We start from the raw sequence: 12,809 nt of genomic DNA, 5'->3' as shown, positions 1-12,809 counted from the left end.
GGATTTACCAACCTTACCGTCAAAGGTGAGCGCTTTAAGCAAATGATACGCAACTTTTTGGTTTCGACCATCAACAGTCGTCTTAACGCCAAATAGTACTGCAGCAAAGTCCAACAAACCATACAGCGTGTCAAAACTTCACTTTACGGTTTTAAACTTTTTATTACCGGGTGTTATTAAGAAATGAATCTGTCACTAGGTCATATGACTACTTTTTGTGGGAATACGTCAAGCCGATGCTCTATGTTCATAAACCAAAATCGGCGCGAAATTGGACGAAAGGATAGTCTACACACCATACGTCCAAATTTCTCTCCAAACATTGTATAAATGTTCTATTTTAAATAACGGTGCTATACGTATCATATGTGTATAAAATACCCAATATCTTTTCATCCTTGGGCTGACAATGATTTTCATTTAAACTTGTTCTTCTCTAGTATATCTCTTCCAAGAATTTTCATGTTCTACATTGTTTATTTTTTCCGAAAATTCAATTTCCCTTCAACTGCTTCCTGTCTATGCGTTATACAGGTAACCCTATGCCGGATGTCAGTTTCAAACCTCCCCGTCCCAGCTTTCAATTTAGCTTTCCGTGCATTTGCAAACACAATTGGCAAGCAGAAAACACGCTCTCGAATTGAATGGCGCTCAGCAATGCTCTCACTCACTTACATATAATGCATAGCGCTGTTCTCAGTTTGAGTTTTGGAGCATACCATTTTACAAAAACAACACATGTACTGTGTCGGCATCTGCGGCAGCGACGACGACCACCCAAAAGTAAACAATAAAATCTGCAACAATCGCGTTCTCTCTAAACTGGCCACTTATTTTTGCTTTGTTGCTTCTTTGGGCAGTGACGGTCAGGGCAAAAACAAATAACACTCCGCATGTTTTGCGGCAAGTTGTGGAGGCGCAAGAGTTTTCAGAAAAAAATACAAAAAATTACAAATTATAATATAGAAAAAAAAATTCAAAACAAAAACATATTTAGCAGCGGAAATTCATATTCTGTTAATGCGTGTAGTAATTTCTTTGTTGACGTGTGGGTGTCAGTATTTAACTTTTTGTTTTCATATGCCGTATTGCGGCTGTTCTCCACTGCTGCAGTAATAGCAGCAGCTGTTTGGCTTTTGTTAATGCTGTTGTTTTTGTTTTGTTCGCGAATTTTATTTTATGGAGTGTTGAAAACACTTTGTTAAACAAACTCTGCGCTTCGGCATTGCTTTCGTGTTTCTACTTATTTTTCTCGAATTTATTTTGGTTTAATTTCCACCGGCATTATTTGGTTGTTTGTTTCTATTTTTGTAATATTTTGTACGGCATACTTTGCATTGTAAATACTCAACACACTGGCTAAATTTATTTTGCTCTTACTCTCCTTCTTCTGGCAGCCAACTCTTCGTATTTCAAAGTAATTTTTTTAAGGTTACGTATTCTGCATAGTTTTCGCCCAACTTTATTTAGTTAGTTTTCGAAGCATTCCAAGTTGTTATTATTGTTGCTGAAATGTATTAAGTACATAAACATGTTGAACGGTTCTCTAATAGAGCATATTTTTAAGTGATCAGGTTTTTTTAGAGTATACAATGATATAAGCATTTACTCTCTTACCTTGAATTCAAATGAATAACCTTGTTATTGCTTGCAAGTACAAAATTTTAATTATAGCGAACAAAGAATTGACGATTCAAAGGCGACTGCTTCTTCACATTCGATTTGCTATCAAAATTTCAAAATTGTTGGAGCCAAAGAACCATTTGAACCAAGGAACTAATTCGAAGAATTACACGTTCGAACATTTATAAAAATAATTTAAATTTTTTTCTGCGAATTATTTGCATATTTTGTAGAGTTTATACAGACAATCCATTATTAGTTTAACAGAGGTTAAATATTGGACTAAATTTCTGTGTTATATTTATGGATCGTAATTCTTTTAGAGAAACCTTTTTCTTTGCTATGTCCACTTGCCTAGACAAACACTGCAAAGTGTATTGGGTTTTATGGAACAGACCTCTATATCTATATATAAATCTAGTTTAAATAAAAAAAACACGTTAACATCGGCAGCACTGAAGCTCTAATACCCTTCACAGATGCATTCCTTATAGCATAAAAGATTTTTAATTTTGATCGGTCAGTTTGTATGGCAGCAATATGCTACAGTGGTCTGATATCGGCAAATGTCTTTGGTAAGCCTCTGTGTAATCAAAACCGCAATTTTGAAACTCTCAATGCCCTCTAGAAGTTCGTATTGTAAAAATATTTTAAATTTAAGTCAATGTTTCCTGAATCCACAGGTCTAGCAGAGTATACTCCACCACTGCGCACTCTTTGTTGAAAATTGTTCTACTTTCGAATAGAATGGAAAATTTATTCATTTTTTATAGAAATATTTCCATTCCTATCTACCGGAAAATTTTACAAAGCAAATTTTCGAAACTTCAACACAAAGTAACCGGCAGTTAACTGAAGCGAAAAATGTTCACTACTTTTTTATCTTTGTACCATAAAAAAAAATGTTAGTAGACGCATAATAGGTCAAAGGATTTTAGCAATAATGTTGCTGCAACATATTTGTCGAGCCAAAATAGTTTGAAGAAATATGCGCTCGCCGCTCACCCACAGGGCGCCATTGGGGGCAAAGCAGTTTTATGGCGGTCAGTTTTATGCGAAAACAAGTGAAACTGAATGAAATAACAACAACATAAAAAAGATATGTAGTAAATATAATACTATAAGTATAAAGGCGTGCAAAAATAAAGTGAAAATGTGTAGTGATGAATGAATTAAGCTGGCAAGGCAGCACATCATTGTACGCCCTGTTAGCGCTCCTATGGCGGCGTCATTAACATGCGAGTGCAATAAATTTTAATTGTTAACAATTTAACTATTTATATGCGTCGAAGGAGATTGGCAAGCAAAAAATTTATATGGAATGTTATATGTATATATTTATATATGTGTGCTAGGAAGCATGCTGGTATTTCATGGTTTAATTTACAACCTGCGCAACGCAAGCGTGTGGTTGACAGTTAAAACTTAAATTTCAATTATAGATTTCCAAGTAATAAATTTGAATACCGTTAGAACACATTTCACACATAGCGGTGTAAGCTAGTGGAATTGGCTTTGTTTTTATTATTAAAATAATTATATCATAAATATGAAATATTTATTCTAGTGATAGATTTGTAAATAAATAAACAATTATTAATGACTAATTTACGTTTGAAATTATTTACAATGCCATAAAATATATTATGAATAGCATAAAATTTTAGAAATACGTGCATTTTATTATAATAGAAAGCCTCAAAAGTCAACAGAGAAATATATAAAATATCACATACATACACATTAGGCTATCCGTTATTACCCAAGTTGATTTTTTTTGTTTGCAAACACCCCCAGGAGTCGCAGTTTTTCAAGTATTCAACGTAACAAGCTCCTTAACTGGGTATATTAAGTTTGCCACGATGTTTGTAAAGCCCAAGAGGAAACATCGGAGATCCTATAAAGATTTATATAAACGATCAGCGTGACGAGCTAAGTCGATACAGGCATGTCCGTCTGTCTAGCCGTACTTATATACGCGAGTACCTCAATTTTTGAGATATCGACCTGAAATTATGCACACGTTCTTTTCTCACTAAGAAGCGGCTAGTTTGTTAAAATCACCGATATCAGACAACATATAGCATCCATACGAACTGATCCATTCCACTCAAGTTCTTGTATGGAAAACTTATTTTTATTTGGCACGGTATCTTCCCAAAATTGGGCATAGGTTATTATTATAGCTTATAGCTGTCATACAAACTGATCGAACAAACTCTTGTCCATGTATGGAAAACTGTTTTATTTTTTCTTTACAAGATTTGGAATACCATAGATTATTATTTTAGGTATTGCTACAATCTCCGAACATATTGTTCATATTGGACCACTGTAGCATATGGCTGCCACGGACCGCTCAAAATCAAGATAAGGATCTTTTTATACTCTTTTATGCTATAAACAAATCCACCTATGAAGAATATTAAACCTTTGGTGCAGCCGCAGTTAACATATTTTTTTGTTTTCAATTTAAATCGTGCCTAATTCATTTTACTATTCTTATATATTTAACATTGGATTTTTTTTTATTTTTTGCAATAACTTTTGTATCTCCAAAACCAGTAAACCGACAACTTGAATGAAATTCTAATATAAAATTTTTTGCTCTACAAAAAAGGTCTTATAATTTTCCTGCTTTCATTCCTTTACAAGTTATACGCAGTTAAAGTTATGCATTAAATTTGTTGAGCAACCAAATAGTACACCATGTCGTATGAGCAACAGAAAATGTATAAATCACTTGTATGACTTTTATAACTATTTATAACCTTTAAAGGAGTATTTTTATGAAAAAAATTATAAGGAAATTTTTTGTAAAGCGGAAAATTTTGTATTAGAATATTACTTTTTATGGTTGTAAATTTACTTGCCTTATCCTTATGTTCTTTTTTTTATAGCAAAAACTGAAACTTCAAACGGCGTTTGCAAAAGAAAAATCAACTCAATCCAAAATCAACACCCTAATACAAATACTCAGCTACACATATACAAAGCGAAACATATGTTTGTAAAGTTATAAATGCCAGCATTAAATGCGACCAATTAGTAAAATAAAGCAAACACGCAACTGACTTTTGCTTAGGTGTGTGTAATTAGCCGCATCCTGACGCATATATAGCAACTAAAACGTGTTAGAAATTAATATTTTAGCTACGAAATTGAAAGTTCAACACACGTACACCAAAAAGCTGGAATTATTTTGCAATTACTTTTATTTAATTGCTATGGAATTGTTTCAGAACAAATTTCGCATTATTTAACGTTTTATTAGTGGCAGTTTTGTGTTCAAACAAATTCAAAGATTCGATATATAAAAGCATATACACATAAATACACACTTGTTTAAATCTTTTCAAGCTAATTTGCACTTCAATAAAATAAAAAGTGTTAAGTAGCAATAAATTGAGAATTTAAAGTACAAATAGCAACTAGCAAGATTATCTTGTTAATTCATAATTGGTAGTGTGACTATGTATTAGCTGCGTTAATAATGGATTATGTATGAACTACAATATTACTCACCGTTTTGTATTATTGACGTTAATAAGGCACAAAGTAACACTGAAATAAAAACAAATTTTTATTTATTTTCTTATAAATATAGCAGAATAAGTTTTAATAAGTTTGATTAATAAACATATCATTTAAGGTTTTATTTCTACGTTCAAAACATTTCAGACCCAAACAAGATGAAAACATAATTCAATTGCTGTACAATTGGGTAACTCTTTTTTATTGCAAGAGAGAAAAAATTTAGTTTTTTGTACATTTCTTTTGAAGAGGCATTTTATATAATATATAAATCAAAATACGAGTACGATATTGTACATTTACGAAATTTATTGTACTGAATTAATCCGCGATTCATTTTTAGAAATTTTGATTCCCCTTGATCCCTTACCTAATCTCCACTAGCACATCCAAAAAAAGGTGTCTGGTGGCAAGGCAGATTTTTCGGCTTAAAATTATCGCAAATCCAAAAACCAAAAATTTCTGTTATTATTATAGATATGTATATACTTGTATTATAGATGTGGAATGTATGTAATGATCGAAAGACCAAATCAAAATTGCTTTTTTTGAAAAAATTTACACTTCAGAGCGACTTAAACTCCGAAATTAATATCAAAAATCTTCATTCGATCATTACCTGACAAATATAAGAAGGTTTCGGAGAAATTTTCCTCGCGGACTCTGAAAACAGTGTTTCAAGAAAAACCCGTGTTAAGTTTTGGGAGCCACTTACAAAATTCTTAAAAATACATATAAATAAACTTCGCGCCAAACTTAATATTCCTTGTGCAGGGTATAAAAACGGATGCGAAAACGGTTAATTAATAATGTCTCACAACAAACTTTTCGTGGCAGTGGCAGTTGAATTTTATGTAAAAAAAAAAATTATTTAAATCAAACGCATAAATTTAATAACAGCTTTGGAAATTTTCGAAAATTTTAGTACTCTCTTGTTGTTATTAACTGGGTTCAACGCTTCACTTGGCAATTAATTTGCATATTTAAGCTTATAAAAAATCAGCACTGAATGTTTATAAATTTAAAACACATGCAAGAATTCACGTACACCAAACGCATGCGCTTGTAGATTAAGAAAAAAATTTCAAAATATTTACATACATATACTATATACACATACACGGATCTACATGCAGCAAAAAATCTCGTCAGTGCATTGATTTCTACATACAAACACACATAGCTGAACCAAAATCGCCCAGCACTTAACAAAGTCGAGCGAGCGATAAAGGCTGACTGCATTCCAGTCACTACTCGCGATCAGCGGCGCGCGTGTTCTGAACTCTACCTTTTGTTTACCTCGCCTCCTGTACACCTCGAATGGAAATTGCTATCATTGCTGCTTTTTGCATTGAATTTAGTGTTTTTTGTTATTGTTTTTAGCAAGGTTTACCTTGACTCGCTTTTTGCCTTTCAATTTCTATCTGTATCTATTTATTGCCATTTGTTATATTTTTCTCCACAAGCTCACATTAATTTCATAGAATTCGCACTTTTTCATTTTTGCCGTTGTTTGGCTACTTTTTTTTATTGCTTTTCGTTGTTTGTTTTTTTTTCTGTCCACCTAACGGGTTTCAATTGTTATTGACAATATTTACACTCATTGAATTGACTTGACAATTGATTTTTTATCTTTTTCGCTTTGACTTCTATACGGAGATAAAATTTTGCCATTCTGTTGGACGCTAACTTAGTCGAAAATGCTTGCATTTGTTTGCGTGTGTCTATTTTTAAAAACTAATTATTTTCTTATTTTTGTTTTTATATTTGCTTCCCATATTTATCTTATTAATTTTATACCATTATTTAATTTGTCAAGCTTTAATTGGCATGTGAGCTATTAAGTCATATGACAGCATAATATTTCTTTCTATGTATATGTATATAAACCCATTTATTTAAACAACCATTAAAATATACAAGGTAGAATAAGCGGCTAAAGCAACAGTCAAATGTCAGTCAGTTAAACGGTTGCTGGCCAATAAAAGGAGCATACAAAGTCGCTAACTGTATTGTATTTCCAGCAGACGCATTAAGTCGCTCAGGCGTGGCGGTCTCACGATAAGTATACATATACATACAAGTATATATTATATAAGGAATGTTCAAAAAGTTCAATGGAGAACATATATTATTCTGAGTTGCCACAGCCTGAAGCCGTCCATAACTAGACACTTTTTGTTCGAAGTTGATTTTATTCTTTACATATGCTCCTTTTGAGAACCTGGTTTCAGTTGGCGCATCAAAATATTCAGGCACTATAATCCCAACATTTGTTATTTTTTAGATAAATTTTCTCAATAGATTTTAAATATTTTTACGGATCAGTTTCACGGTGATTTAATCCAAAATAATCGTTAGGCCACCAAAGTACACAATATATCACAATTCTGTTAAAAAGTACTGCCTATCAAACTTTTTGATCACCCTTACGTATTTATAATTCAGACACATCTATTAAGCTCTTCAGTGTCCTTGTTGCTGTTACATTTGTTGCAGCCGTTTCCATTGTATTGAGTTGCCTCTACGTCTGCCATATTTTATTGTGTTTATTTAATAATTTATTCTATACACTCCAGTTCACCACTTTCAATACAAAACTTACCTACCGCCGGTGAAGCGACGCACTCACAGAGCTAGCAAGTGCAACGCCAATAAATTCTAAAGCTTTGCACGTGGGCTTTACAAACAAAGGCATGAAGTTAAATATTTTTTCATTTCGTCACTTTTATTCTCACCGAGTAGAAGCTGCGAATACAAAACGCCACAGCAAGGGATTAGCTTCGCTTTAACAGCAACTTTGACTACAAACTGGTTTATAGCTCGCTTCAATATTTTCGAATAAAAATTTAAAATTAAATTAAAGGCTTTTGCCGTTGGCTCAAAATTGCAAATGATTAAGTAAAAGTTGTTTACAAATACTTAACTGATGTCATTTTGAAATTTTGTGTTTGTGTTCAAATTGAAGAGTGGTTAGTAATGGCACAGTGTTGTGTCAGTGCGGCTAAATTAATTTAGGGAAAATATAAAATTAGTAAATGAGATAAATCTTAGATGATTTTTGGAAATAATATTCACCCAGACAACTCAAGCTAGTTTCCAATTTATTGGGGTTAAAATACAAAGTTATTGAAACAAATCATCGACCGAAGGAATCGGTCGTCACATCGGTAAAAGTGTTTTGGAAATGCAAGACAATAAACGATTTCAATTCACTGAAAGAAAGGTTAAATCTAACATTTGTCACTCATAATAAGTTTTAATAAGACTTGTGAATTTCAAAAAATTTAATTTTTGGCTAATATATCAAATATAATATTAATATATTTGAGAATGTGCTCCGTAAATTTGAAGTTGATGCGGCAAATAGTATCAGAGACATGAGCGTATTTACAAAAAAAAAAAACATTTTTACTTAGTGTAAAAGTCTCCGAAACTGCTGGATCGAACGATTTAAAATTTTCACACGACCTTCTAAGATATATTAATCAGATATTGATCGAAGAAATGAGATTTTTGGTAACAATTTCGTTTCGAACCTTCAGCGTGGGCTAAATTTTTTTTCACAAAAAACCACTTTTCTTTGGAATTCCGCTATTTTGTGAAAAAGCAAAATTTTGACTAGTCTTTTGGTTTTAAACATTTTTGGTTTTAGGATTTTAGATAATTTTAATCAGAAAAATCATTCTCACCGCCAGACATCTTTTTAGGAGGCCTCCGGCAGATCGGCTGGGGATCCAAAACTTTTCAAAATGAGTTGTTGATTATAAAAGTACATTTTGTTTTATATATTTATTATATAAAATGCCTCTTCAGAAAAAAGTTCACAAAAAATGTCTTTTTCTGACTTGCAAGTGGATATAATTCTTTAAGTCGTTAATTAAAGCAAATTTTCTGACTTACATGTAGATATGACCCCTTTAAGTTGCTGACTAAAACGCACCATATTTCATCACCACATGTTTTTCTGCCCTTTTCGAACTTAGTTGTAATTTCATTTGACATTTGTATAACATTTTTTTAAACACATTCACACCGAAAGCAAAAGTTTTTCAAACTTTCAACATCTTTAAAATTGTTCAACTCACTAAAAACCTGACAGGAAGTAAACAAGTTGGGTGAAAACTTTTTGACCAACTTAATATCAAATTTCACCGCCGCAGCGCATAAAACTGTCTAACCACTTTGTCGGTAGTGCCGCTTAGTTGGCATATTGTTGCCATTGTTGGAAGTGGAATTAAAAGTGTTTCTGAGCAAATAAAGAGTGTTTAAAAGAAAAAAATTAAAATAAAAACCGACTTATAGTATAAAATATTGGCTATGGCTATTATTAGCAGTGAATTGGTTGGTTTGTTAGCAGTTGAAATTAATTAGTGATATCAATCTTTAATATGCCTATTTTCAAAACTTTTTTGTTAATGCTTCAAAATTTATTTTACGACCGTATCCCCATCCAATCCGTTATAATTTCGAAGGGTTCGCGCCAGTCAGCTTCAGCACGAAAAACTTTAAAGCGTTTTTCTCAAATCGGATGACGATTGTATTCGCAGATCTCACGTAACCACTGCAGTTTCACAGACACATATATATATATATATATATATATTAGATAAGTGATGTACGAAATTTCATTCGAAATGGTCACCTTTTGCTTTCACATAAGCCCTCAAACGCGATTGATCAATAGCAGCACGCACATTTTCTAGTTGTATTGACAACGTTGCTCGAACCAAACTTTGTTTGAGACTCTTATCAAATCATTCCAGATCCTGCCTTATTAAAATAGTTCCAAGCGGCAATTTGTGCAGTTCATTTGTAACCGAACAGTGTTTACATGACGGTTGAACTCAACGTGCTTTCATTTCTATTTATGGATCGTGTATATCTTTTTTGAAATTTGTGAATTTTTCCATTGAAAATGGCTTTCACATGAAGTTTACAGTAAGGCTGCTGGCTTATCTATTCAACGCCAAATAACGTAACCGATCACACTTATACAACGCGATATACATGCATGTTAACATATGAAAGCCATAATAACAGATTAATTTTGACTAAACCTCATATACATACATACCTATGAGAGAATTTAAAACTGTTCTCTTTACGAACAAATGCCCCTATATTATAACTGCTTGCGATAATCAAGAAGTAACAGACATACATATGCAATTCTATATGAATGCGTACTGTTCATGCAGGAACGAAATGCTACAGTATTGGAGATAACACAAAAGCACATACAACTATTTCTGTTCCTTTTTAAATGCGTTCACTCTCGGAAACGTATGGAATATGAACACAAAGAAATGCAAATTCTGTAATTTGCTTTAGTGTTCATTTGACTCTTGTGAACGGAACGTCTTTTTAACGTGATTTAAGCCAAATAAAAAATAAAATTGAAATGCCTCGTCCAAGAAATGAACTTTTGCGACAAATGTTAGGAAAAAACGAATTAAATCAAGTTATTTGCAATTATGGCGGATGTATAAAAAAGGTATTAAGTGGACATTCCGCCAATATACAACGACATTTGCGCCTAATGCATCCAGTCATATACAACTCGTATCTAGAACAGAAGAACGCGAGCAAATATAACGATAACATAACAAAAAGTGCCGAACCACCACACGAAGTGCGGCAAAAGTGTGCACCCAAAAAAATCGAATATTGAACTGGCGATAGTGGAGTTTTTTACAAAATGTGAACGACCGCTAAGCATGCTGGAGGATCGTGCCTTCAAAGTGCTAGCCGAACCGGCTTTCACTACGCTGAGCGTGAGTGTGAATCGAAACAGTGTACTGGAATTGATAAGCAGTTATGCGCAAAAATTGCGAGCAGAAATAAATGATGATTTAAGTGGAAGTTTATTTTCATTGAAAATCGATATGGCAACTAAAGAAGATATTACACTGCTCGGCATTAATGTGCAATACATTAAAGGGAGAAGCATACAAATCAAATCGTTGGCCATAAAGGAGCTACAGAGGGGATATACAAGTGAATATTTGAAAACGCTAATAATGGAAGTTTTAAACGAATATTCGATTAATATACAAGAGATCTTAACGATAACAACAAGCAATGATAACACCATATTAGATGCCGTTAAAAAGTTAAATGACGATTTTCATATTGCTTTAGGCGTTGACGAGACCGTTAACCATAAAACGATTAAAAACGAAAGCGGTTTCGATAGCAGTTTCCAAGAATGGCTGGAGGAAACGGATTTTTCCTCATACAAAATAAACAGTGTACTGAGTGGCACGCAAATACTAGAACTTTGTGTTCATGCCATTTTACAAAACCCAGAAATTAAGAAAAATCTAGATAAATGCGGTACATTAATGAAAGAGCTGGGCACACACGATGCTTGGCATATTAATGGACCTGCCAATTGTGAAAATAAACAAAACGATTGTGTCGTAAATTGGACCACTATGTATGAGACGCTGATAAAATTACCCGATATGATACCGAAAAATAGTAATTTATATCTAAATACCGAGGAATGGAGCTTTGTTAGTGAATTATTGGCAGTTCTAAAACCAATGTATAAAGCAACACAGAAATTACAAACCGAGAAATTATGTTATAGTGAACTATATATTGTTATTATGAACACAGTATTTGACTTGGAAAATTTATCCAACAATAAAATGGCGAAATCACTTATTGATGTTTTAAACAACCAAAAAACTAAATTACTTGAAACGGAGTTATTCAATACGGCCGTATTTTTGGATCCACGCATACGTGTTTGCCTGGACGCGACGCAGAAATCGCGTGCCAAACAATATATAACCACGCTATATAATCGCGTAAGCACATTGAAATGTGAAACGACTAATTCGGAAACGAATGACAGTCCAATGGTCGAAGTGACAAACCGCGCAGAGGAACGACCGACGTCAAGCCATAATGCCAAAACGTTTTGTGAATTTTTACAAAATTTAGATAGCGACCCTTCACCAACGTCTGTTTCGTATTTAGATGCCGAAATTACACTGTACGAGCGTCAACCCAGACTACCGTTGGATGCGAATATAATTGATTTTTGGTTTTATCAACATAATAACTTAACGGATATAGCATATCTGATATTGGCGATACCATGTGCCGAAGTCAGTACCGAACGTTTGTCTGCAGCCTTTCAATATATTTTCGATGACAAACAAAATCGTTTGAGTGCTGCTAATGTAGATAATATATTGGTTGTTAAGGTAAATGGTGTGTTTAATTATGACGACTGACTTATAACTTGTAAATATAATATAATATTAATATTGAAATTCGATATAGTATTTAGTTTATAAAATGAAATAAAAAATATTTTTTACAATTTAACAATGCATGATCGACTTTCACCTGTCAATAAAATTTCAAATTTATGCCAGAGATTTTTGTGAGTTTTCACAACATAATATTGTGTAAGAAAAGGTAGAAAATACTGCCTATGAGCACAGCACAAAAACTGTGAAACATTGTGAACATGGGGATGCGTTTAGGCCTCAGAAGTTAGTTCGTTATTTTAGATAAAAGAAAAAATGTGTGCTCCAGACTACCTTAATTTACCTTGGTGACGCTAACATATTCCTAGGGAAATGGTCTTGAAATGGGAGTTCATGCTGGATAATTACACCAAGAATGCC

The 12,809-nt window shown here is 33.0% G+C and overlaps 2 protein-coding genes across 7 annotated transcripts in view; one reads left to right on the top strand and one right to left on the bottom strand.

Moving 5' to 3' along the window:
* Positions 1 to 12,809, bottom strand: part of MYPT-75D (Myosin phosphatase targeting subunit 75D) — a 74,080-nt gene that overhangs the window by 50,315 nt on the left and 10,956 nt on the right. For 4 of the 6 annotated variants that reach the window (XM_070112009.1, XM_070112010.1, XM_070112011.1 and 1 more), the window contains one exon: positions 5,149 to 5,187. The gene's annotated coding sequence lies outside the window, so the exon portion shown is untranslated. Of the gene's footprint in view, positions 1 to 5,148; positions 5,188 to 6,445; positions 6,741 to 9,060; positions 9,136 to 12,809 lie in introns of those variants that run through there. The other 2 variants (XM_036358414.2, XM_036358412.2) reach the window with 2 other exon arrangements.
* LOC118680103 (uncharacterized) lies at positions 10,454 to 12,509 on the top strand. Its single transcript, XM_070112012.1, has one exon. It carries the CDS (start codon positions 10,878 to 10,880, stop codon positions 12,408 to 12,410), a length of 1,533 nt encoding a protein of 510 aa, XP_069968113.1. The 5' UTR covers positions 10,454 to 10,877; the 3' UTR covers positions 12,411 to 12,509.

Source organism: Bactrocera oleae, chromosome 6 (genome assembly GCF_042242935.1).
Source record: "Bactrocera oleae isolate idBacOlea1 chromosome 6, idBacOlea1, whole genome shotgun sequence".
Lineage (NCBI taxonomy): Eukaryota > Metazoa > Arthropoda > Insecta > Diptera > Tephritidae > Bactrocera > Bactrocera oleae.
This window is presented reverse-complemented; position numbering and strand designations above follow the sequence as displayed.